The 27535-nt window shown below is 42.5% G+C and overlaps 1 protein-coding gene across 1 annotated transcript in view; it reads left to right on the top strand.

Annotated features, from left to right (window-relative positions):
• PWP1 (PWP1 homolog, endonuclein) overlaps positions 1-27535 on the top strand; it is a 229293-nt gene that overhangs the window by 163595 nt on the left and 38163 nt on the right. Inside the window, exons 13-14 of the mRNA XM_053718754.1 lie at positions 16046-16167; positions 16287-16392. Of these exons, the coding sequence (XP_053574729.1) occupies positions 16046-16167; positions 16287-16392 (228 nt within the window). The remainder of the gene's footprint in view (positions 1-16045; positions 16168-16286; positions 16393-27535) is intronic.

Here is a 27535-nt window from a genome sequence, read left to right as displayed (position 1 = left end):
ATTGGCTTACGAGACTGCCGGACGGCAGCCTCCCGAAAGAATCACAGCTCATTCCACTAGGGCTGTGGCTTCCACATGGGCCTTCAAGAACGAGGCTTCTGTTGATCAGATATGTAGGGCAGCGACTTGGTCTTCACTGCACACTTTTACCAAATTTTACAAGTTTGATACTTTTGCTTCTTCTGAGGCTATTTTTGGGAGAAAGGTTTTGCAAGCCGTGGTGCCTTCCATCTAGGTGACCTGATTTGCTCCCTCCCATCATCCGTGTCCTAAAGCTTTGGTATTGGTTCCCACAAGTAAGGATGACGCCGTGGACCGGACACACCTATGTTGGAGAAAACAGAATTTATGTTTACCTGATAAATTACTTTCTCCAACGGTGTGTCCGGTCCACGGCCCGCCCTGGTTTTTTAATCAGGTCTGATAATTTATTTTCTTTAACTACAGTCACCACGGTATCATATGGTTTCTCCTATGCAAATATTCCTCCTTAACGTTGGTCGAATGACTGGGGTAGGCGGAGCCTAGGAGGGATCATGTGACCAGCTTTGCTGGGCTCTTTGCCATTTCCTGTTGGGGAAGAGAATATCCCCACAAGTAAGGATGACGCCGTGGACCGGACACACCGTTGGAGAAAGTAATTTATCAGGTAAACATAAATTCTGTTTTACTCACCTCTCTTCCTGACTAGGTGCATTGTGGGGGATGCTGCTCATTGCCTGCACTTCCTTTTATGGCCAGACTGTTGTGCATCATCCATGTGAGACAGGATGCGGTCTCAGAATTTTGATGTCATCGCTTATAATTTAAAGGGCCTATGTTCAGTATGCTTTGCCCTTGCGTTGTCTCAGACCTGTTTGTGAGAGCTCCTGTGTTTTACCTGGCTGCCTGACATCCTTCCTGATCCCTGGCTTGTTCCTGACTCTGCTGTTTTCCTTGTTCCTGATTCCGGCTCATCTGACTATTCGCTTTGGCTCCTGACTCGGCTCGTATGACTACCAGCTCTGGTTTTGACTCCTGGCTTGTTATTTGACTTGTGGACTTTTTATTATTTTTTGCTATTAATAAAGGTGTGATTATTTTTGCACTTCTCGTCTCAGTCTGATTCCTGGCACCCTGACAGGCAGGCCTAGTTACAACCATTAGTTACAGACATTATTTCTAAAACTGCTGCCATTTTCTTTTCAAAACATGAGCATGCTCCTTAGCCTGCCTAGATATGCTCACTTGGAAAAGAGCTTTAAAGATGCAACAAAGGATTTCATGAGAATTGATTAAAATGTAAATGTTTAATTCTGTATCCCTTTAATTGTGCTTTTCATTGGCTCTTTGGTAGCTTGCAAGCCAATGTGAATGACTACACTGCAGTGAAAGCGCATATTTTTTTATTTTTCTTCTTCAAATTTTTATTTGCCACTTGAAAAGCCCCTTAAGTGTGATTCTCTTCTCTTGTTTTCTTGCTGTGGCCAGTTATAAATGAGCCCTTGCACTGTCAAATGTTGCAGGGTCAGTGTTTTGAGTCCTGAAGAATGTATTTCAGCCTCTGGGAGCAGTGGGAAAATACCAAGCCATGACTGAGGCAACTAACACATAGAAACTACTGGCAGAAATTATTTCTGAATAGAGACCCACATTTCTAAGAGTATTTGACAAAATAGTTTTTATCAAGCATGCAAAGTGCTTTCTAACTAGTATAGGTATTTTAAAGATCTTTATAGAGCTTTTTTAGCCCTTGAGGAATTGCCATGATGGTGCTATTGAATCTTTTAATTTATCTGAATTCCCTCATTGTGAATTTGATTTAAAAAAAAATGCTATTTTCTCATTCTAATCCTACCTGCTACTTTCTTATGAGTTCACAAAACCACCCTAAGGAAAGCTTAATATCACTTTATTTGTATCCACTGCATTATTGATTTTCTACTATGTTGCAGGCTATGAAGATCTAGCAGAATGCAGGACTTTAGTTTGTGTTTTTCCCTAAGCTCTCAGCTATTTTCATGTCAAACTTAGTTGATGTGTATCAGAAGATTGCAGTTTTTAACATAAGTAAACGACCATTAATTAAATCACTAAAACTAAATGTATTTTTCTGTTTAGGAGCAATTAAGATGGCCTTCTGTGCAATCAACATTATTTAGAAATACTTGCAATATAAAGAAATATTTATATATAAGAAATATTTATATATTTATATTATATACGTGCATGTACAGTCGTATGCAAAATTTTAGGCACCCCTGACAATTTCCATAATTTTCATTTATAAATAATTGGATGTTTGGATCAGCAGTTTAATTTTGAACTATAAAATAACAAGGACAAAAAGGACACAGTAATATTTCAGTAGTGAAATTAGGTTTATTGGATTAACAGAAAATGTGCAATATGCATCAAAAAGAAATTAGGCAGGTGCATAAATGTGGGAACCCTTGTCATTTTGTTGATTTGAATACCTGTAACTACCTAGCACTGATTAATTGGAACACACAAGTTTAGTTAGTTTGGTGAGACCATTAAGCCTTGAACTTCATAGACAGGTGCATCCAATCATGAAAAAAGGTATTTAAGCTGACCAATTGCAAGTTGTTGTTGGCCTCTTTGACTCTTCTCTGAAGAGTGGCAACATGGGGGCCTCAAAACAACTCTCAAATTACCTGAAAACAAAGATTGTTCAACATTATGGTTTAGGGGAAGGCTACAAAAAGCTATCACAGAGATTTAAGCTGTCAGTGTCCACTGTGAAGAACATAGTGAGGAAATAGAAAACGACAGGCACAGTTCTTGTTAAGGCCAGAAGTGGCAGGCCAAGTAAAATATCCTAGAGGCAAAGGATGGTGAGAACGGTGAAAAACAGCCCGCAGACCACCTCCAAAGACCTACAACATCATCTTGCTGCAGATGGTGTCACTGTGCATCGTTCAACAATTCAGCACACTTTGCACAAGTAGAAGCTGTATGGGAGAGTGATGCGAAAGAAGCCTTTTCTGCACACACACCACAAACAGGTGTGGTATGCAAACGCACATTTGGACAAGCCAGCTTTATTTTGGAAGAAGGTGCTGTGGACTGATGAAACAAAGATTGAGTTATTTGGTCATAACAAGGGGCGTTATGCATGGTGGCAAAAGAACACAGCGTTCCAAGACAAACACTTGCTACCCACAGTAATATTTGGTGGATATTCCATCATGCTGCGGAGCTGTGTGGCCAGTGCCAGTACTGGGAATCTTCTTAAAGTTGAGGGTCGCATGGATTCCACTCAATATCAGCAGATACTTAAGAATAATGTTGAGGAATTAGTCACAAAGTTGAAGTTACACTGGGGCTGGATATTTCTACAAGACAACGACCCAAATCACTGCTCAAAATCTACTCTGGCATTTATGCAGAGGAACAAGTACAATGTTCTGGAATGGCCATCCCAGTCCCCAGACCTGAATATCATTGAAAATCTGTGATTTGAAGCGGGCTGTCCATGCTTCACAACCATCAAACCTAACTGAACTGGAGATGTTTTGCAAGGAGGAATAGTCCAAAATACCGTCATCCAGACACTCATTAAAGGCTATAGGAAGTGTCTAGAGGCTGTTATTTCTGCTAAAGGAGGCTCTACTAAATATTGATGCAATATTTCTGTTGGGGTGCCCAAATTTATGCACCTGTCTAATTTCGTTTTGATGCATATTGCACATTTTCTGTTAATCCAATAAACCTAATTTCACTACTGAAGTATTACTGTGTCCTTCAGTTATTTGATAGATCAAAATGAATTTTTTTATAAATAGAAATCATGGAAATTGTCAGGGGTGCCTAAACTTTTGCATACGACTGTATGAATAATGTGGAAGAATAAGTTGCCCTCTTACATGATTTTTTAAAAATTATTATTTTTTATCTATTGTATTTTAACATCTGTTTTAACATTTATCTCCGTGCACAGACTATAGTCCTGTAACGCACCGGCTTGTGTAGAGGGAGATGGGCAGTGTAAGACCACTATGTAGCATGTACTAGCCTCATTCTTTTGTTGCTCATCAGCAATGTAGCAAATAGAGGAAGCGTGTCACGGGGTAGGGAGAAGGTCTTGGTAAGCTAAATCTCTGCCGAGCAAGGAACACATTCGTGATCAGGGGGTGACAGAGGTAACTTGTGTTAGGTGCACAGGGGGGCCTGCCACAGGTCACGATCTGCAGAGTAATGCACAGCTTTTCACATTTAATTTTTACTTTGCTGCATAGGCATAGGAACTGGGGGATGCAGTGACACAACTATTTAAAGGAGGGAAATAATTAAAGTAATTGGTACAAAAGCCGTCTAAGGGAATGTTATCAACAAGTTATATTTTACATATTCTAGTCACATGTAGTTCATGGGTAGCTATCTTCGCCCTGATTATTCATATCTTTGCTTTACCGTGCTCCACTTCCTTTTCCCACCCATTCTTCTCAGCACCTCAGGTAGCCTGTGGCAATCATCACAGGAAGAGATAGAGTAAGTGATAGAAGCATCGGTGGTTTGACGGCTTTGTCCTTGTGCAGGACAGTGAGGGAGATAAAGGCAGCATGTTACAGACATTGTAATGTAGCAACATCTACTCATTGTGATCAAAATGTTTTGCTAATTGCTCTACATCTAAAGGGGAGGAGAGTCCACTGCTTCATTCATCACTTGTGGAAAAAAGAACCTGGCCACCAGGAGGAGGCAAAGACACCCCAGCCAAAGACTTACATACCTCCCCCACTTACCTCATCCCCCAGTCATTCTTTGGCATTCCGGTAGGTAGCATTCTCCTGGCATCCACTACACACATTCTTCTACCAGAGTGCCAGATAGTAAACACGTTTCCATCCAAAGGGGAGGAAAGTCCACAGCTTTATTCATTACTTGGGGGAATAAAGAACCTGGCCACCAGGAGGAGGCAAAGACACCCAAGCCAAAGGCTTAAATACCTCCCCCCTTCCCTCATCCCCCAGTCATTTTTTGCCTTTCGTCACAGGAAGTTGGCAGAGAAGTGTCGGAAGATTCAGAGTAGTCTCTTATGAAGGGTAGTACTCTTCGCAATGGGACTGGAGTTTTAAGTAGTCCTGTCAGCCTCTCAGTGAGAGCATGGGTGAATGTTAGAGTCCGGAGATGCAGGGGGAGTTCTTCTGCAAAACCATTCCATCTCATATTAACAGCTCCTTAAGCAATCAGGGTTGACGAGTTTCGCTGCCTGCTTTTATTCTCTCAAGTCCATGCCAGGAGCGAAGCTACTAACCTGTCACACTTGAAGGGCCGTGTTCCTGTTCCACGGCATCGATTCTGGTAAGATTGGTTCATTATATATATGTGTGTGTGTGTGTGTGTGTGTATATATATATATATATATATATATATATGTGATAACGCAAGAAGACAGGGTCACAGTGTGACTCCTTTTATCTGTATAGAATCTAGGGTAATACCCTCGGAAGGGGGTTATGGAACAGGGGGGATTTTAATATACATGATAATGTTTATTGAGTTTTTTTGCTGCACTTGTGTGAGATGAGGCTCTGTCAGTGTGGAACAGTTAGAGAGTGATTGAGGCAGGCTTTTTTCGCACGTCTCTTGCTCAGTGCAGGGGCAGTGCCGCATGGTACTCCATGTGACCGGGTGTGGCCTCAGTAACTTCCTCTTTCTCGACCTGTGTTTGGAGACGAAAGCTGCTTCTTAGTCCGGGTCATAGGAGGTAAATAATTCCCCTGGCCATTGGGATATAAAGGTGCCATTTAATCAATAATCAAGTCCGTAATAAAGGCGCAAGCTATGGAGGACTCTGATATGTTGGAGAATACCCCTTCCTTATCTAAAACTGTGTGTACTGTGAGGAGGTTCCACATGTTATGACAATATTACTATTCCTAAAAGGAAAAAAGTATTTAGTACAACTGAGCCGTCCACCTCTGAGGGTTCTCCGTCCCGTGAGGTGCGTTCCCTACAAGCATCTCCAATTACACAAGCAGTTCCCCAGGGCACTACTGATCCTCCCGTGGAAGGGGCTCTTTGGCCTCCAAACTTCGCAGATCAGTTGCAGACGGCGGTTTCTGCGGCCATAAATGCGATGCCTCGTCCTAAGCAGAAGGTACGGCACTGCTATCCATCTCAGGGGTCTTCTACACCGCTGGACATCTCAGACAGATTATCCACTTAGGTGGGCAACTCCGACTTATCGGAGGAGGCCGCTTCTGAGTCGGAATCTGCTACCTCTAGGCCTCCGTCTGCGGAGGAAACAGATTTCAAATTTAAGATGGTGCATTTGCCTTTCCTGCTGAAGGAAGTGCTTGCTACGCTGGATTTTCCGGAACCAAAACTAACGGAGGAACCTTCGATCCCTAAATTGGATAGGGTTTGCGAGGACAGGGTAATGCCCCAGACCTTCCCGGTTCCTATCAAAATGGTGAATATTAATATAAATGTATGGGAGAAACTGGGTTCGCCCTTTTCCCCCCTCGTATTCTTTTAACAAGCTTTTCCCCGTTCTGGAAGTGCAGCTTGAACTGTGGGGAACCGTCCCTAAGGTGGATGGTGCTATCTCCATGCTCGCTAAGAGAACAACCATTCTGCTTGAGGATAGTTCCTCTTTAAAGGAACCCATAAAAATGGAGTCCATGTTGCAGAAGATGTTCCAACTGACGGAGTTCGTTTTCCAACCGGCGGCGGCGGCAGTCGCTGCGGTGGCGGGTGCGGCTACCTATTGCAATGATCGAGGTGGAGACCCCCCTTGAGATTTTAGATCGAATTAAAGCCTTAAGGGTAGCGCATTCGTTCATCTGTAATGCCAACATGCAGATTATTCGCCTGAATGCTAAGACATCAGGGTTTTCTGTTTTAGCTTGCAAGGCTCTGTGGCTAAAATCGTGGTCTGCTGACATGACATCTAAGTCTCGCTTGCTTTCCCTCCCATTCAAGGGGAAGGTTTTGTTTGGCCCGAGCCTAGATTCCATCATATCTACAGTCACGGGTGGCAAGGGTGCCTTCTTACCTCAGGATAAGAAAGCCAAACCTAAGGGATCTACTTTTCGTCCCTTTCGTACAGACAAGTCTCAGTGCCAGCAGCCTTCTGCAAAATCTGAGCAATCCAAGGGATCTTGAAGCCAGCAAACCCTTGGAACAAGTCCAAGCAAAACAAGAAGCCCACCAAGTAAAAATCGGCATTAAGGGGTGGCCCCCGACCTGTCCTTGGACCAGGTAGGGGGCAGACTATCTCTTTGCGGGGGTCTGGAGGAGAGACTTTACAGACCCTTGGGTCCTGGACGTCGTCACCTGGGGTACAGGATAGGTTTCAAATCGTATTGCCCAGAGGCAGGTTCCTCCTGTAAAACATCTCTTCAAGACCAGAAAGGAGAGATGCCTAAGATTCACTTTCCTGGACCAGCACTTCCAGTTTGTGGCCCTTCCGTTTGCTCTGGCGACGGCCCCAAGAGTCTTTACAAAGGTTATGGGAGCTCTTCTTGCAGTAGGGAGAGCCAGAGGGATTGCAGTGGCACCGTATCTGGACGATATTCTAGTCCAGGCTGCATCCTACAGTCTGGCGGAGGATCACTCGAGAGCTCTCCTTCTACTTCAATCCCACGGGTGGAAGATAAACGAAGGAAAGAGTTCATTGGTCCCCAGCATCAGGATGGAGTTCCTGGGTACAATACTAGATTCTTCTGCGAAGAAGATATTTCTGACGGACCAGAGACGTTGCAAGCTGGCGTCCAGCCCTGCAGACATCCTCCAGGACATCTGTGGCCAGGTGTATGGAAGTAATCGGGCTCATGGTATCCAGCATAGATGTTATTCCATTCTCCAGGTTTCATCTCAGACCTCTGTAGCTGTGCATGTTGAGACGATGGAACTGCGATCATTCAGATTTGTCCTAACAGATATCTCTGGACAGACCGGTGAGGGAGTCCCTATCTTGGTGGACCCGACCGGAGCAGCTGTCTCAGGGGACATCCTTCTGAGACCATCCTGGGAGATTATAACTACGGATGCGAGTCTATCAGGATGGGGAGCCGTTTGGGGTGCCAGAAAGGCACAAGGCAGATGGACTCGAGAGGAATAGAGTCTACCTATAAATATTCTGGAACTTCGAGGGATATTCAATGCTTTGAAGGCTTGGCCTCCTCTAGGGTCGTCCCAATTCATCAGTTTCCAATCGGACAACATCACCTCAGTGGTGTACATAAACCACCAGGGGGGGATGAGAAGTTCCCTAGCAATGAGGGAAGTATCTCGGATTCTTGAATGGGCAGAGACTCACAATTGTTCACTCTCAGTGATCTACATTCTGGGTGTGGACAACTGGGAAGCAGATTTTTTGAGCAGACAGACGTTTCATCTAAGGGAATGGTCTCTCCACCCCGAGATGTTTACGGAGATCTGCAGCAGATTGGGGACACTGGAAATAGATCTCATGGCATCCAGACTCAATTACAAGCTACCCAGATACGGGTCATGATCCAGGGACCCCCAGGCGGAGCTGATAGATGCCTTGGCGGTACCCTGGGACTTCAACCTAATCTACATATTTCCACCGTTGCCTCTGCTACCTTGAGTAGTGGCCCGCATCAAGCAGGAGCAAGCTTTGGCTTTTCTGATTGTTCCGTTGTGGCCGTGGAGGATCTAGTGGCGATGTCGTCAAATCCGCAGTGTAAGTTACCTTTTCGCAAGGATCTGCTAGTTGAAAGTCCTTTTCTACATCAAAATCTAGATTCTCTGAGGCTGACTGCGAGGAGATTAAACGCCTAGTCTTAGCCAAAAGAGTTTTTTCGGGGAGAGTGATTGACACACTCATCCAGGCCAGGAAGCCGGTCACTAGATGCATCTACCATAAGGTGTGGAGGACCTACTTGTCCCGGTGTGATGAATGAGAATATCCCTGGCATAAGGTCAGGGTATCCAGGATTTTGGCCTTTCTCCAGGACGGGCTGGTTAAGGGTCTTGTCGCCAGTTCCCTAAGGGGACAGTTTTTTGCTTTATCCGTTCTGTTGCATAAGAAGCTTGCGGAGCTTCCTGACATTCAGTCCTTTGTTCAGGCTCTGGTTAGGATCAGGCCTGTCTTAAGGAGTCCGGCTCCTCCTTGGAGCTTAAACTTGGTTCTTAAGGTTTTGCAGAGGGCTCCATTTGAGCCTAGGCATTCCCTTTACATTATGGTTCTTTCATGGAAAGTCTTATTATTACTGGCTATTACATCGGCACGTAGAGTCTGAGTTGGCGGCCTTGCAATGTGAGCCTCCCTACTTAGTTTTTCATGCAGATAAGGCTGTTCTTCGCACTGGATTGGGATTCCTTCCCAAGGTGGTGTTGAGTCGTAACATCAATCAGGAAATAGTTGTTCCTTCCTTGTGTCCTAACCCTTCTTCTTTGAAGGAGATGTTACTTCATAATCTGGATGTGGTTCGGGTTTTGAAGTTTTATCTTCAGGCCACGAAGGAGTACAGACGGACTTCGTCTTTATTTGTTGTGTATTCAGGAAATCGCAGGGGACAGAGAGCCTCTGCCACTTCTTTATCTTTTTGGTTGAGGAGTATGATCCGTCTGGTATATGAGACAGCAGGACAGAAGCCTCCTCAGAGGATTACGGCTCACTTGACTAGAGCTGTGGTCTCTTCTTGGGCCTTTAAGAATAAGGCTTCTATGGAGCAGATTTGTAAGGCAGCAACCTGGTCTTCCTTACATACTTTTGCAAAATTTTACAAATTTGACGTCTTTGCTTCGGCGGAACCAACTTTTGGGGTGAAGGTTCTGCAGGCTGTGGTTCCATCAGTATAGGGTACGCCTCTTTTACCCTCCCGTTTTCTTCATTCGGTGTCCTCTAGAGCTTGGGTATTTGTTCCCACAAGTGATAAATGAAGCAGTGGACTCTCCTCCCCTTTTAGGTGGAAAACATAAATTATGCTTACCTGATAATTTAATTTCCATTGTGGGGAGGAGAGTCCACTGCACCCGCCCGTTCTCCGGGTGGGTGGACCTAAATTAATTTTTGTTCTTCTGGCACCATTTATACCCTGATATTTCTCCTACTGTTCCTTGTTCACTTTCCAGAATGATTGGGGATGAGGGAAGTGGGGGAGGTATTTAAGCCTTTGGCTGGAGTGTGTCTGCCTCCTCCTGGTGGCCAGGTTCTTATTTCCCACAAGTGATGAATGAAGCAGTGGACTCTCCTCCCCACAATGGAAATGAAATTATTAGGTACGCATAATTTATGTTTTTTTTTAAGTTTGTGTGTGTGCGTTTGTGATTATGTGTGTGAATGTGTGCACGTATAGGTGTCTGTATGATTGTGTGTGCGAGTATGGGTGTCTGTTTAAATATGTGAGTATGTGTGTGTGCATGTGCCTGTATAGGTGCTGAGTATCAGTGTAGCCTGAAACGTTGCTGCTGTTTATGGGACGGTCACTATAAAAAAGAGGAATTATATTCACTGGAACAGAAGTGCTGTTGTGTTCTTATAACATATGCTGGTGTTTAAGGGAAGCAGAAACCCTTTAACAATATGGACTCCTGGATTAATCACTTGCGAGAGCTTGAAAACTAGCACTGGGCTCCAAGTATTTTACTTGGATTATATAAGAAGCAGTTTTACATGCAATAAAAACATTTACCCATCTTATCAATAATAGAAGTTAATCTCAGGCCTTATTAAATGTGTGGGGATGCTGGATGCCATGAAGTCCTAGATAAATACTAGAAAAGAGAAGGAAAATAAAGCATTTTCTTAGCAGCAATAATTGAGCAGATTAGTGGGAAAACATGGTAATGGGTACCAGAGAAATAAAACTTAATTTATTGTAAACAAAATGTAAAAATTATTATGCTCCAATTAAAAAAAAGTGTGTCCCTGAGTGCATCTTTCTGTCACTGTGTGTGTATTCAACTATAGAGTGGAAGCCTAAATACAATGGTATTTCATGTATAATGACATCAGTCTCTTCTTCCTTGACAATAGTATGTGTGCTCAGCCTCTGTATGCAGTTATATGTACTGTGTGCTCAGCCTCTGTATGCAGTTATATGTACTGTGTGCTCAGCCTCTGTATGCGGTTATATGCACTGTGTGCTTAGCCTCTGTATGCAGTTATATGCACTGTGTGCTCAGCCTCTGTATACAGTTATATGCACTGTGTGCTCAACCTCTGTATGCAGTTATATGCACTGTGTGCTCAGTCTCTGTATGCAGTTATATGCACTGTGTGCTCAGCCTCTGTATGCAGTTATAGGCAATGTGTGCTCAGCCTCTGTATGCAGTTATATGCACTGTGTGCTCAGCCTCTGTATGCAGTTATATGTACTGTGTGCTCAGCCTCTGTATGCAGTTATATGTACTGTGTGCTCAGCCTCTGTATGCAGTTATATGTACTGTGTGCTCAGCCTCTGTATGCGGTTATATGCACTGTGTGCTTAGCCTCTGTATGCAGTTATATGCACTGTGTGCTCAGCTTCTGTATACAGTTATATGCACTGTGTGCTCAACCTCTGTATGCAGTTATATGCACTGTGTGCTCAGTCTCTGTATGCAGTTATATGCACTGTGTGCTCAGCCTCTGTATGCAGTTATAGGCACTGTGTGCTCAGCGTCTGTATGCAGTTATAGGCAATGTGTGCTCAGCCTCTGTATGCAGTTATATGCACTGTGTGCTCAGCCTCTGTATGCAGTTATAGGCACTGTGTGCTCAGCCTCTGTATGCAGTTATAGGCACTGTGTGCTCAGCCTCTGTATGCAGTTATATGCACTGTGTGCTCAGTCTCTGTATGCAGTTATATGCACTGTGTGCTCAGTCTCTGTATGCAGTTATATGCACTGTGTGCTCAGCCTCTGTATGCAGTTATAGGCACTGTGTGCTCAGCCTCTGTATGCAGTTATAGGCACTGTGTGCTCAGCCTCTGTATGCAGTTATAGGCACTGTGTGCTCAGCCTCTGTATGCAGTTATACGCACTGTGTGCTCAGCCTCTGTATGCAGTTATACGCACTGTGTGCTCAGCCTCTGTATGCAGTTATAGGCACTGTGTGCTCAGCCTCTGTATGCAGTTATATGCACTGTGTGCTCAGCCTCTGTATGCAGTTATACGCACTGTGTGCTCAGCCTCTGTATGCAGTTATACGCACTGTGTGCTCAGCCTCTGTATGCAGTTATATGCACTGTGTGCTCAGCCTCTGTATGCAGTTATAGGCACTGTGTGCTCAGCCTCTGTATGCAGTTATAGGCACTGTGTGCTCAGCCTCTGTATGCAGTTATAGGCACTGTGTGCTCAGCCTCTGTATGCAGTTATAGGCACTGTGTGCTCAGCCTCTGTATGCAGTTATATGCACTGTGTGCTCAGCCTCTGTATGCAGTTATATGCACTGTGTGCTCAGCCTCTGTATGCAGTTATACGCACTGTGTGTTCAGCCTCTGTATGCAGTTATACGCACTGTGTGCTCAGCCTCTGTATGCAGTTATACGCATTGTGTGCTCAGCCTCTGTATGCAGTTATAGGCAATGTGTGCTCAGCCTCTGTATGCAGTTATACGCACTGTGTGCTCAGACTCTGTATGCAGTTATACGCACTGTGTGCTCAACCTCTGTATGCAGTTATACGCACTGTGTGCTCAGCCTCTGTATGCAGTTATAGGCACTGTGTGCTCAGTCTCTGTATGCAGTTATAGGCACTGTGTGCTCAGCCTCTGTATGCAGTTATAGGCACTGTGTGCTCAGCCTCTGTATGCAGTTATAGGCACTGTGTGCTCAGCCTCTGTATGCAGTTATAGGCACTGTGTGCTCAGCCTCTGTATGCAGTTATACGCTCTGTGTGCTCAGCCTCTGTATGCAGTTATAGGCACTGTGTGCTCAGCCTCTGTATGCAGTTATAGGCACTGTGTGCTCAGCCTCTGTATGCAGTTATACGCTCTGTGTGCTCAGCCTCTGTATGCAGTTATAGGCACTGTGTGCTCAGCCTCTGTATGCAGTTATACGCACTGTGTGCTCAGCCTCTGTATGCAGTTATACGCACTGTGTGCTCAGCCTCTGTATGCAGTTATATGCACTGTGTGCTCAGCCTCTGTATGCAGTTATATGCACTGTGTGCTCAGCCACTGTATGCAGTTATATGCAATGTGTGCTCAGCCTCTGTATGCAGTTATATGCACTGTGTGCTCAGCCTCTGTATGCAGTTATATGCACTGTGTGCTCAGCCTCTGTATGCAGTTATATGCACTGTGTGCTCAGCCTCTGTATGCAGTTATATGCACTGTGTGCTCAGCCTCTGTATGCAGTTATAGGCAATGTGTGCTCAGCCTCTGTATGCAGTTATATGCACTGTGTGCTCAGCCTCTGTATGCAGTTATATGCACTGTGTGCTCAGCCACTGTATGCAGTTATATGCACTGTGTGCTCAGCCTCTGTATGCAGTTATATGCACTGTGTGCTCAGCCTCTGTATGCAGTTATATGCACTGTGTGCTCAGCCTCTGTATGCAGTTATAGGCACTGTGTGCTGAGCCTCTGTATGCAGTTATAGGCACTGTGTGGTCAGCCTCTGTATGCAGCTATAGGCACTGTGTGCTCAGCCTCTGTATGCAGTTATAGGCACTGTGTGCTCAGCCTCTGTATGCAGTTATAGGCACTGTGTGCTCAGCCTCTGTATGCAGTTATAGGCACTGTGTGCTCAGCCTGTGTCTACAGCCAGATGCACTGTGTGCACAAGCAAAAAGATCTATGGCTCTTACTCTTGAAATGTTTTACTACTTGGGTGAAAATATCAAGGTTGTCAATATCCCTGATATGCACAAAGGGCTCTATCTTTGAAAAATCTTTTTATTTTGCCTACATATTGGATTTGGCACCCCCTACAGGATAGAAGGTAAATTACATATTTTGAGTTACAGTTCAAATTGTATGCAATTTGGTAGGTTTTGTTTGAAACTGTTGATTTAAAGAACTCACCCTCTGTTACATTGTTGCATGTCTTACATATTCTAGATTTACATTTAAAGAAACCTGTTCTTTGTGGTAACCAAGTTCTTTTTTTACTGTCAGGAAATTGGATGGAGCCACCATATTACCTATGGTTTTTGCTTTTTTAGCAACAAATTTGCAACCACTTATCACTACTCTCTCCAATGTGGGATCTGTTGACAAGATTGGAAAACACTCCCTAATTAGATTACAAATGTTGTTATATTCAAGACTATAGGGGGTGCTAAAAATTAGTTTATCCCTACATTCGGACTGTCCAAATCTAGATTCTTTTGTTCTGTCTGTACTCCAATAGGGAATCACGTGGGATGATATCAACCTGTTCACTGTTAGAATGAAGCAAATTACTAGGATAACCACGTTCAGATAATCTTTTAGCCAAAACACCACACTGTTTCCGGTAGGCCATATTATTCGAACATATCCTTTTCGTTCTTATATATTGTCCTTTTGGTATAGCCTTAAAGGGACACTAAACCCAAAAATGTTCTTTCATGATTCAAGTAGAGAATACAATTTTAAACAACATTCCAATTTACTTCTATTTTCTTATTTGCTTCATTCTTTAGATATGCTTTGTTGAAGAAATAGCAATGCATATGGGTGAGCCAATCACACAAGGCATCTATATGCAGCAACCAATCAGCAAAGTTGTTTTAAATTGCATGCTCTTTCTAAATCATGAAAGAAAAAATATGGCTTTCATGTCCCTTTAAGAACATGTTCGGGTGACATGATCTGTAGTTCAGGATGGTATTACCAACTGTGGGTTTTCTATATAAACAGGTATCAATGCTTTTGGTTGTCACGTGTGCATTTAACTTGATGTCAAGAAGTTTTATATTTTGCTGATGTTGTTCCAAAGTAAACTTCAAATTTACATTATTGGCATTGATGGGTTCTACAAATGCCAGGACACTACTCTCATCTCCATTCCACACCAGCAGCAGATATATATACCGGCCATAATAGTTGATGTGCGTCTTAAAGGGGTTGTCACCTCCATAGACGTGGAACAACTCCCACCATTCCATAAAGAGATAGGCATAGGAGGGGACAAATTTGGACCCCATGGCTGTTCCACATCTCTGGAGGTAACAACAACCCTCAAACAAAAAGAAATTGTGTGTTGGCAAAAACTCAATAGCAATGATAAGAAACACCTTCACATCATCAGAGTAATTTGAAAAATTATCCAAAAAAAAAAGAGACACAGTTCAATCCCTGCTGGTGTGGAATGGAGGTATAGAGAGATGATACATCTATCGTAACAAATTTATACTTGTGTTCCCACTTTATATCCTGAGCTATTCTTAGTACTTGTGTGGTATCTCTAACATAGCTCATAAAATTGCTGACCAGGGACTGCAAGGAGGAGTCTACTATCTCTGATAATGGCTTCAATAATGAGCCTACCCCTGAAATAATGGGGCGGCCAGGTGTATTGAGTATATCCTTGTGCAGTTTGGGCAAAAAGTAAAAAATCAGTGTTAAGGGGGCACTTGATAATAGTGTATCTATGACTGATGTAGAAATAGCACCCTTCTGCAGTCTTAAAGTCAGGATGTCTTCCAAGAGGGATTTATAGTTGTTAGTGGGATTAAAAGTTAATCTTTGATAAACCTCTTTATCATTTAATTGCCTGAAAGATTCAGATACATAGTAGTCCCTATTCATAACAACTATATTGCCCCCTTGTCAGACGCCTTGATTACAATATTGGGATTAGGCCCCAAGGATTTTAGAGCTTGACGTTGTTCCAGTGTAAGGCTGTGTTGAAAATGTATTTTCTTCCTTTTATTGGAGGAAATTTCCTCAGATAGAATAAGCTTTTTTTTTCCACTGTATGTTGGAAAACGTCAATGTTTTTACTTCTGCTATGTACAGGGTAAAATGAACTTTTAAGGGTGAGTTTTCTCACAAACCTGTTTACATCGTGGATTGTGCTAAACAGGTCAAAGTGAGCAGTAGGGGGGGAAACCAAGATGCACTGTGTGCGCTGCCTATATATGTTAAGAGTAAAAATAACATTTTCATTTGATCTTGAAAAGCCAAAAACTTTTTTTTATTTTAATACAGGACTTGATTTAAGTAGCCAAGTAAAAGGCTGTCTTGTGACCTCGTCTGCAGACAAGTATGTAAAGATTTGGGACATCCTGCTTGATAAACCAAGTTTAATTCATTCCAGAGATATGAAAATGGTAGGTTCTTAACATATGTAAACTTTTTCATATACCCCTGTTCCGACCTAAAATGCTTTTTTGGCACATCTGTGCGCTTTTAAATGTAGTCAAAGTTGGTTTTTTTGGTTTTTTTTTAGGGAGTCCTCTTTTGCTCAGCATGTTGTCCAGATTTGCCATTTGTTTATGCATTTGGTGGCCAAAAGGACGGCCTAAGAATATGGGATATAGGCGATATTACAGCCGGTAAGTAGTTTTATTTAGAACGTAATTTATTATTATTATTATTATTATATTTTTGTTATTGTAACATTTTGAATATACCTGTGTATGTATATGTGTGTTCATGTATATGTGTATCATTTATTTATTTTATATTTATATATATATATATATATATATATATATACACATATATAAATATATGTGTGTGTATATATATATATATATATATATATATATTATTATTTTTATTTGTGGCACAAAAAATGTTTGTTGTAAATGTACACCAGTTCAGTCAACCGTGCTCAAGTACCCCCCAACAGGTCAGGTTTTCATTATAGCTGAACCAGTGCGCAGTTGAAGTAATCAGCTGAGCAGTAACACTCATAAGCTGATTATTTCACCTGTGCACTGGTTCAGCTATAATGAAAACCTGGTCTGTTGGGGGTACTTGAGGACTACGTTTGAGAAACAATGATGTACACCACAGAAAATAACAAAACATTATTATATTGGGTTTTTTGCATTTCATATGGTCTAAGATTATTTTTATTTCTGTAAATTAGTTATTTTCTAAAAATGCTTGGTCTACTGAAAAAAATATATACATAATATTGTGTGGGTACAACTCAAACATAAATGTTAAAGTGTATGTGCAAATTCAATAAAGGCCGAACAACAAAAAAACACCTCCAGCACTGGGGAATGAAAATTTATCTGCAGCTAAAGAGTTAAGTAATGTTTTTTCTTCTTTGGAAGTTTTGGAACAATATTACATTATATGTTCTGTTTGCATTATTATTGTTAGTTCAGGGTGCCAAGATGTTTATATATGAGATCTTCCTCTCTAGCACTCTATATCGCATATAATCTATCACCTACACATTGTGACAGCAATGACTTCCTCTAGCTACATTTGCTGCAGTAAATTGTAGCCAATGGACCAGAAGGCTTTTTGTTGACATTTCCAGATCTTGCACATTAATTCCAGCCAGAAGCCAAGTAGCTGTATTTTGTTGCATTTATTTTGGCGGTTTTAATAAAATGTTTTATGTAGCATTTCACATAGTTAAAGGGGATGTTGAAAAAAGTCTGTTTCATTGTTGTAACAAAAAAAGCACGAAGCATTGCAATATGTATTATTCATCATTTTAAAAGGATTTTACCTTCTTTTCTCTTGTTAAGTGTATTCAGTCCACGGGTCATCCATTACTTATGGGATTATATCTCCTTCCCAACAGGAAGTTGCAAGAGGATCACCCAAGCAGAGCTGCCATATAGCTCCTCCCCTCACACGTCATATCCAGTCATTCTCTTGCAACTCAACTAGATAGGTCGTTGTGAGAGGTCTGTGGTGTTTTTATACTTAGTTTATTTCTTCAATCAAAAGTTTGTTATTTTAAATGGCACCGGAGTGTGCTGTTTGTTCTCAGGCAGTATTTAGAAGAAGAATCTGCCTGAGTTTTTCTATGATCTTAGCGGAAGTAACTAAGATCCACTGGCTGTTCTCGCACATTCTGAGGAGTGGGGTAACTTTCAGAAAGGGAATAGCATGCGGGGAATCCCGCAAACGAGGTATGTGCAGTAAATTATTTTTCTAAGGAATGGAATTGACTAAGAAAATACTGCTGATACCGATGTAATGTAAGTACAGCCTTAAATGCAGCGGCGACTGGTATCAGGCTGATGAATGTATGTACAATAAGTAATTTTCTAAGGAATGGAATTTGACTAAGAAAATACTGTTAATACCGAAGTATTGTATAAGCCTTAACTGCAGTAGAAGCGACTGGTAGCAGGCTTATTAATAACACTATCTAACATTTAAAGTGTATGTTTAAAGCGTTTACTGGCATGTTATTCGTTTTTTGTGAGGTACTTTGCTGATAAATCTTTTGGGGCATGAAAATTTCCACATGGCTGTTGTTTATTTCTCTATAGAAGCGTTTAACTGAGGTTTCCCACTGTTGTAATAGGAGTGGGAGGAGCCTATTATAGCGCTTTTTTGCGCAGTAAAAATTCAGTTTCAGTCTTCCTGCTTCTTCCTCCTTGATCCAGGACGTCTCTAGAGAGCTCAGGGGTCTTCAAAAGTCATTTTGAGGGAGGTAATCAGTCACAGCAGACCTGTGACAGTGTGTTTGACTGTGATAAAAAACGTTAATTGTTAATTTGATTATCCGTTTTTGGGTATTAAGGGGTTAATCATCCATTTGCTAGTGGGTGCAATACTCTTCTAACTTAACATATTTACTGTGAAGATTTGGTTGCTATAACTGATTTGGTTCTTTGTTATTTCAACTGTGACGTCTTTTTTTTGTGCTTCTTAAAGGCGCAGTAGCGTTTTTTATATTGCTTGTAAATTTACTTAAAAGGTTTTTCCAAGCTTGCTAGTCTCATTGCGAGTCTGTTTAAACATGTCTGACACAGATGAATCTGCTTGTTCACTATGTTTGAAGGCCAATGTGGAGCCCCACAGAAATATGTGTACTAATTGTATTGATGTCACTTTGCATAAAAGTCAATCTATATCTGTAAATAAATTATCACCAGACAACGAGGGGGAAGTTATGCCGACTAACTCTCCTCACGTGTCAGTACCTTCGCCTCCCGCTCAGGGGGCGCGTGATATTGTGGCGCCAAGTGCATCAGAGAGGCCCATACAAATCACTTTGCAAGACATGGCGGCTGTTATGACAGAGGTTTTATCTAAATTGCCTGAATTAAGAGGCAAGCACGATAGCTCTGGATAAGGACAGAGCACGCTGATGATGTGAGAGCCATGTCTGATACTGCGTCACAATTTGCAGAACATGAGGACGGAGAGCTTCATTCTGTGGGTGACGGATCTGATCCAGGGAGACCGGATTCAGAGATTTCTAATTTTAAATTTAAGCTTGAGAACCTCCGCGTATTGCTAGGGGAGCTATTAGCGGCTCTGAATGATTGTAACACGGTTGCAATTCCAGAGAAAGTATGTAGGTTGGATAGATACTTTGCGGTACCGGTGTGTACTGACGTTTTTCCTATACCTAAAAGGCTTACAGAAATTATTAGCAAGGAGTGGGATAGACCCGGTGTGCCTTTATCCCCACCTCCGATGTTTAGAAAAATGTTTCCGATAGACGCCACCACACGAGACTTATGGCAGACGGTCCCTAAGGTGGAGGGAGCAGTTTCTACTTTAGCTAAGCGTACCACTATCCCGGTGGAGGATAGTTGTGCTTTTTCAGATCCAATGGATAAAAAATTAGAAGGTTACCTTAAGAAAATGTTTGTTCAACAAGGTTTTATCTTACAGCCCCTTGCATGCATTGCGCCTGTCACTGCGGCTGCGGCATTCTGGTTTGAGTCTCTGGAAGAGGCCATTCGCACAGCTCCATTGGATGAGATTATGGCCAAGCTTAAAGCACTTAAGCTAGCTAATGCATTTGTTTCTGATGCCGTTGTACATTTAACCAAACTAACGGCTAAGAACTCCGGATTCGCCATCCAGGCGCGCAGAGCGCTATGGCTTAAATCCTGGTCAGCTGACGTGACTTCTAAGTCTAAATTGCTTAATATTCCTTTCAAAGGGCAGACCTTATTCGGGCCCGGCTTGAAAGAAATTATTGCTGACATTACTGGGGGTAAGGGTCATACTCTTCCTCAGGACAGGGCCAAGTCAAAGGCCAAACAGTCTAATTTTCGTGCCTTTCGTAATTTCAAGGCAGGAGCAGCATCAACTTCCTCCGCTCCAAAACAGGAAGGACCTGTTGCTCGTTACAGACAGGGCTGGAAAACTAACCAGTCCTGGAACAAGGGCAAGCAGGCCAGAAAGCCTTCTTCTGCCCCTAAGACAGCATGAAGAGAGGGCCCCCTATCCGGAAACGGATCTAGTGGGGGGCAGACTATCTCTCTTCGCCCAGGCTTGGGCAAGAGAAGTCCAGGATCCCTGGGCGTTAGAGATCATATCTCAGGGATATCTTCTGGACTTCAAAGCATCTCCTCCACAAGGGAGATTTCATCTTTCAAGGTTATCAGCAAACCAATTAAAGAAAGAGGCATTTCTACGTTGTGTGCAAGACCTCTTAGTATTGGGGGTGATCAACCCAGTTCCTCGGACGGAACAAGGGCAAGGGTTTTACTCGAATCTGTTTGTGGTTCCCAAGAAAGAGGGAACCTTCAGACCAATCTTGGACCTAAAAATCTTAAACAAATTCCTAAGAGTTCCATCATTCAAAATGGAAACTATTCGAACCATCCTACCCATGATCCAAGAGGGTCAATACATGACCACGGTAGACTTAAAGGATGCCTACCTTCATATACCAATTCACAAAGATCATTATCGGTACCTAAGATTTGCCTTTCTAGACAGGCATTACCAGTTTGTAGCTCTTCCCTTCGGGTTGGCTACGGCCCCAAGAATCTTTACAAAGGTTCTGGGCTCACTTCTGGCGGTTCTAAGACCGCGAGGCATAGCGGTGGCTCCGTATCTAGACGACATCCTGATACAGGCATCAAGCTTTCAAAGGGCCAAGTCTCATACAGAGATAGTTCTGGCATTTCTGAGGTCGCATGGGTGGAAGGTGAACGTGGAAAAGAGTTCTCTATCACCACTCACAAGAGTCTCCTTCCTAGGTTCTGTAGAGATGAAAATTTACCTGACGGAGTCCAGGTTATCATAACTTCTAAATGCTTGCAGTGTCCTTCATTCCATTCCACGCCCGTCAGTGGCTCAGTGCATGGAAGTAATCGGCTTAATGGTAGCGGCAATGGACATAGTGCCATTTGCGCGCCTGCATCTCAGACCGCTGCAATTATGCATGCTAAGTCAGTGGAATGGGGATTACTCAGATTTGTCCCCCCTACTAAATCTGGATCAAGAGACCAGAGTTTCTCTTCTCTGGTGGCTTTCTCGTGTCCATCTGTCCAAGGGTATGACCTTTCGCAGGCCAGATTGGACGATTGTAACAACAGATGCCAGCCTTCTAGGTTGGGGCGCAGTCTGGAACTCCCTGAAGGCTCAGGGATCGTGGACTTAGGAGGAGAAACTCCTCCCAATAAATATTCTAGAGCTAAGAGCAATATTCAATGCTCTTCTAGCTTGGCCTCAGTTAGCAACACTGAGGTTCATCAGATTCCAGTCGGACAACATCACGACTGTGGCTTACATCAACCATCAAGGGGGAACCAGGAGTTCCCTAGCGATGTTAGAAGTCTCAAAGATAATTCGCTGGGCAGAGTCTCACTCTTGCCACCTGTCAGCGATCCACATCCCAGGCGTACAGAACTGGGAGGCGGATTTTCTAAGTCGTCAGACTTTTCATCCGGGGGAGTGGGAACTCCATCCGGAGGTGTTTACTCAACTGGTCCATCGTTGGGGCAAACCAGAACTGGATCTCATGGCGTCTCGCCAGAACGCCAAGCTTCCTTGTTACGGATCCAGATCCAGGGACCCGGGAGCGGTGCTGATAGATGCTCTGACAGCCCCTTGGGTCTTCAACATGGCTTATGTGTTTCCACCATTCCCGATGCTTCCTCGACAGATTGCCAGGATCAAACAGGAAAGGGCATCAGTGATTCTGATAGCGCCTGCGTGGCCACGCAGGACCTGGTATGCAGACCTAGTGAACATGTCGTCCTGTCCACCATGGTCTCTGCCTCTGAGGCAGGACCTTCTAATTCAGGGTCCTTTCAATCATCCAAATCTAGTTTCTCTGAGACTGACTGCATGGAGATTGAACGCTTGATTCTATCAAAGCGTGGCTTCTCGGAGTCGGTTATTGATACCTTAATACAGGCTCGGAAACCTGTTACCAGAAAAATTTACCATAAGATATGGCGTAAATATTTATACTGGTGCGAATCCAAGAGTTACTCATGGAGTAAGGTTAGGATTCCTAGGATATTGTCTTTTCTACAAGAGGGTTTAGAAAAAGGCTTATCTGCTAGTTCGTTAAAGGGACAGATTTCTGCTCTGTCTATTCTTCTACACAAACGTCTGGCAGAAGTTCCAGACGTTCAGGCTTTTTGTCAGGCTTTGGCTAGGATTAGGCCTGTGTTTAAGACTGTTGCTCCGCCGTGGAGTTTAAACTTAGTTCTTAAAGTTCTTCAAGGTGTTCCGTTTGAACCCCTTCATTCCATTGATATTAAGCTGTTATCTTGGAAAGTTCTGTTTTTGATGGCTATTTCCTCGGCTCGAAGAGTCTCTGAGTTATCTGCCTTACATTGTGATTCTCCTTATCTGATTTTCCATTCAGACAAGGTAGTTCTGCGTACTAAACCTGGGTTCTTACCTAAGGTAGTTTCTAACAGGAATATCAATCAAGAAATTGTTGTTCCATCACTGTGTCCTAACCCTTCTTCAAAGAAGGAACGACTCTTACATAATCTGGACGTAGTCCGTGCCCTGAAGTTCTATTTGCAGGCAACTAAAGATTTTCGTCAAACTTCTTCCCTGTTTGTCGTTTACTCTGGACAGAGGAGAGGTCAAAAAGCTTCGGCTACCTCTCTCTCCTTTTGGCTTCGTAGCATAATACGCTTAGCCTATGAGACTACTGGACAGCAGCCTCCTGGAAGAGTTACAGCTCATTCCACTAGAGCTGTGGCTTCCACCTGGGCCTTTAAGAATGAGGCCTCTGTTGAACAGATTTGCAAGGCTGCAACTTGGCCTTCACTTCACACTTTTTAAAAATTTTACAAATTTGACACTTTTGCTTCTTCGGAGGCTGTTTTTGGGAGAAAGGTTCTACAGGCAGTGGTTCCTTCCGTTTAAAGTTCCTGCCTTGTCCCTCCCATCATCCGTGTACTTAAGCTTTGGTATTGGTATCCCACAAGTAATGGGTGATCCATTGACTGGATACACCTTACAAGAGAAAACATAATTTATGCTTACCTGATAAATTTATTTCTCTTGTAGTGTATTCAGTCCACGGCCCGCCCTGTCTTTTAAGGCAGATCTAAATTTTTAATTTAAACTACAGTCACCTCTGCACCCTATGGTTTCTCCTTTCTTGTCTTGTTTCGGTCGAATGACTGGATATGACGTGTGAGGGGAGGAGCTATATGGCAGCTCTGCTTGGGTGATCCTCTTGCAACTTCCTGTTGGGAAGGAGATATAATCCCATAAGTAATGGATGACCCGTGGACTGAATACACTACAAGAGAAATAAATTTATCAGGTAAGCATAAATTATGTTTTTTTTAAACTTCATTTGTGCAGTCCATTACTTGCCGCCACAACCCTACAATGGGCCTGGGGTCTCTACAGGAAGTCATATCTAGCTTGATGTCATAAATCTTCTGGAGTAACATGAGGTGTCTTAGTGTTTAGTGAATGCAATAGAAACAGGCAGTCCATTTTGCTTATGCTCAGAAGACAACCAAATGCAACTTAAGTTGCTCATTTTGCCAGAAAACAAGTAAATTTGCTGTTTTTTACACAATCTGTTTTTATGTTTATTTTAGGGCTTCGACTAACGATCATTTTCATAATCGATTAATCGCCTATTTTTTTCGATTAATCGACTGATCGGATAAAAAAAATAATTATTTCTCTTGTAAGGTGTATCCAGTCCACGGATCATCCATTACTTGTGGGATATTCTCCTTCCCAACAGGAAGTTGCAAGATGATCACCCACAGCAGAGCTGCTATATAGCTCCTCCCCCAACTGCCATATCCAGTCATTCTCTTGCAACTCTCGACAAGCATTGAGGTAGTGAGAGAGAAGTGGTGAAACGTAGTTGTTTTTTTCTTCAATCAAAAGTTTGTTATTTTTAAATGGTACCGGAGTTGTACTATTTTATCCCAGGCAGAAAATTGAAGAAGAATCTGCCTGTGATCTCTATGATCTTAGCAGGTTGTAACTAAGATCCATTGCTGTTCTCACACATAACTGAAGAGAGAGGTAACTTCAGCTGGGGAATAGCGTGCAGGGTATCCTGCTATGAGGTATGTGCAGTTAATTTTTTTTTCTAGAGATGTAAATGCTAGAAAATGCTGCTGATACCAGATTTATGTAAGGTAAGCCTGAATACAGTGATTTAATAGCGACTGGTATCATGCTTACTTTCAGAGGTAATACTCTTATAGATTTGCAATATAAAACGTTTGCTGGAAATGTTTAAGCGTTTTTATATATGCTTTGGTGATAAAACTTTATTGGGGCCTAGTTTTTTTCCACATGGCTGGCTTAAATTTGTCTAGAAACAGTTTCCTGAGGCTCTCCACTGTTTTAACATGAGTGGGAGGGGCCTAATTTAGCGCATTATTGTGCAGTAACTTTTACAGACTGAGACATCCAGCTTCCTTCAGGAGCCCCCTGAATGCTATAGGACCTCTCTAAAGGGCTCTTAGGCTTTCCAAAGTCGTTTGTTTGGGAAGGTAGGGCCACAGCAGAGCTTTTTTTTTTTTTAACTAAGGGGTTAATCATCAATTTGCAAGTGGGTGCAATGCTCTGTTAGCTTATTATACACACTGTAAAAATTTCGTTTGATTTACTGCTTTTTTTCAACCATCCAAATCTAATTTCTCTGAGACTGACTGCCTGGAGATTGAACGCTTGATTTTATCAAAGCGTGGCTTCTCCGAGTCAGTCATTGATACCTTAATTCAGGCACGAAAGCCTGTCACCAGGAAAATCTATCATAAGATATGGCATAAATATCTTTATTGGTGTGAATCCAAGGGTTACTCATGGAGTAAGGTCAGGATTCCCAAAATATTATCTTTTCTCCAAGAAGGATTGGAAAACGGATTGTCAGCTAGTTCCTTAAAGGGATAGATTTCTGCTCTGTCTATTCCTTTGCACAAGCGTCTGGCGGATGTTCCAGACGTTCAGGCATTTTGTCAGGCTTTAGTTAGAATCAAGCCTGTGTTTAAACCTGTTGCTCCGCCATGGAGCTTAAATTTGGTTCTTAAAGTTCTTTTTTTGGTAGCTATTTCCTCGGCTTGTAGAGTTTCCGAGTTATCTGCCTTACAATGTGACTTTCCTTATCTGATCTTCCATGCAGATAAGGTAGTTCTGCGTACCAAACCTGGGTTTTTACCTAAGGTGGTATCTAATAAGAATATCAATCAGGAGATTGTTGTTCCATCATTGTGTCCTAATCCTTCTTCAAAGAAGGAACGTCTATTACACAATCTTGACGTGGTTCGTGCTTTAAAGTATTATTTACAAGCTACTAAAGATTTTCGTCAAACATCTGCTTTGTTTGTTGTCTACTCTGGACAGAGGAGAGGCCAAAAGGCTTCGGCAACCTCTCTTTCGTTTTGGCTAAGAAGCGTAATCCGCTTAGCTTATGAGATTGCTGGCCAGCAGCCTCCTGAAAGGATTACAGCTCATTCTACTAGAGCTGTGGCTTCCACATGGGCCTTTAAAAATGAGGCTTCTGTTGAACAGATTTGCAAGGTGGCGACTTGGTCTTCGCTTCATACCTTTTCAAAATTCTATAAATTTGATACTTTTGCTTCTTCGGAGGCTATTTTTGGGAGAAAAGTTTTACAGGCAGTGGTACCTTCCGTTTAAGTACCTGCCTTGTCCCTCCCTTCATCCGTGTACTTTAGCTTTTGGTATTGGTATCCCACAAGTAATGGATGATCCATGGACTGGATACACCTTACAAGAGAAAACATAATTTATGCTTACCTGATACATTTATTTCTCTTGTGGTGTATCCAGTCCACGGCCCGCCCTGTCATTTTAAGGCAGGTATTTTTTAACTTTAAACTACAGTCACCACTGCACCCTATGGTTTCTCCTTTCTCTGCTTGTCTTCGGTAGAATGACTGGATATGGCAGTTAGGGGAGGAGCTATATAGCAGCTCTGCTGTGGGTGATCCTCTTGCAACTTCCTGTTGGGAAGGAGAATATCCCACAAGTAATGGATGATCCGTGGCCTGGATACACCACAAGAGAAATACATTTATCAGGTAAGCATAAATTATGTTTCTCTTGTTAAGTGTATCCAGTCCACGGATCATCCATTACTTGTGGGATATTCTCCTTCCCAACAGGAAGTTGCAAGAGGATCACCCACAGCAGAGCTGCTATATAGCTCCTCCCCTCACTGCCATATCCAGTCATTCTCTTGCAACTCTCAACTAAGATGGAGGTCGTAAGAGGACTGTGGTGTTTTATACTTAGTTTATTTCTTCAATCAAAAGTTTGTTATTTTTAAATGGTACCGGCGTGTACTGTTTATCTCAGGCAGTATTTAGAAGAAGAATCTGCCTGCGTTTTCTATGATCTTAGCAGAAGTAACTAAGATCCTTTGCTGTTCTCACATATTCTGAGGAGTGAGGTAACTTCAGAGGGGGAATAGCATGCAGGTTTTCCTGTAATAAGGTATGTGCAGTTAAAATATTTTTCTAGGGATGGAATTTGCTAGAAAATGCTGCTGATACCGAAGTAATGTAAGTAAAGCCTTAAATGCAGTGATAGCGACTGGTATCAGGCTTATTAATAGAGATACATACTCTTATAAAAGTGTATTTTAAAACGTTTGCTGGCATGTTTAATCGTTTTTTACATATGTTTGGTGATAAAACTTATTGGGGCCTAGTTTTTTCCACATGGCTGGCTTGAATTTTGCCTAGAAACAGTTCCCTGAGGCTTCCCACTGTTGTAATATGAGTGGGAGGGGCCTATTTTGGCGTTTTTTTGCACAGCAAAAATTACAGACACAGATATCCAGCTTCTTCCTGCATGATCCAGGACTTCTCTGAAGGGCTCAAAAGGCTTCAAAAGTCGTATTGAGGGAGGTAAAAAGCCACAGTAGAGCTGTGGCAGTTGTGACTGTTTAAAAAACGTTTTTGTCATTTGTTTATTCCGTTTTTGGTATTAAGGGGTGGGTGCAATGCTCTGCTAACTTATTACATACACTGTAAAAATTTCGTTAGTGTAACTGCATTTTTTCACTGTTATTTCAAAATTTGGGAAAATTTGTGTTTCTTAAAGGCGCAGTAACGTTTTTTATATTGCTTGTAAACTTGTTTTAAAGTGTTTTCCAAGCTTGCTAGTCTCATTGCTAGTCTGTTTAAACATGTCTGACACAGAGGAACCTACTTGTTCATTATGTTTTAAAGCCATGGTGGAGCCCCATAGGAGAATGTGTACTAAATGTATTGATTTCACCTTAAACAGTAAAGATCAGTCTTTATCTATAAAAGAATTATCACCAGA

The sequence above is a fragment of the Bombina bombina genome, chromosome 6 (genome assembly GCF_027579735.1).
Source record: "Bombina bombina isolate aBomBom1 chromosome 6, aBomBom1.pri, whole genome shotgun sequence".
Classification (NCBI taxonomy): Eukaryota; Metazoa; Chordata; class Amphibia; order Anura; family Bombinatoridae; genus Bombina; species Bombina bombina.
The sequence above is the reverse complement of the archived record's forward strand: the minus strand, read 5'-3'. Positions and strand labels throughout refer to the sequence as shown.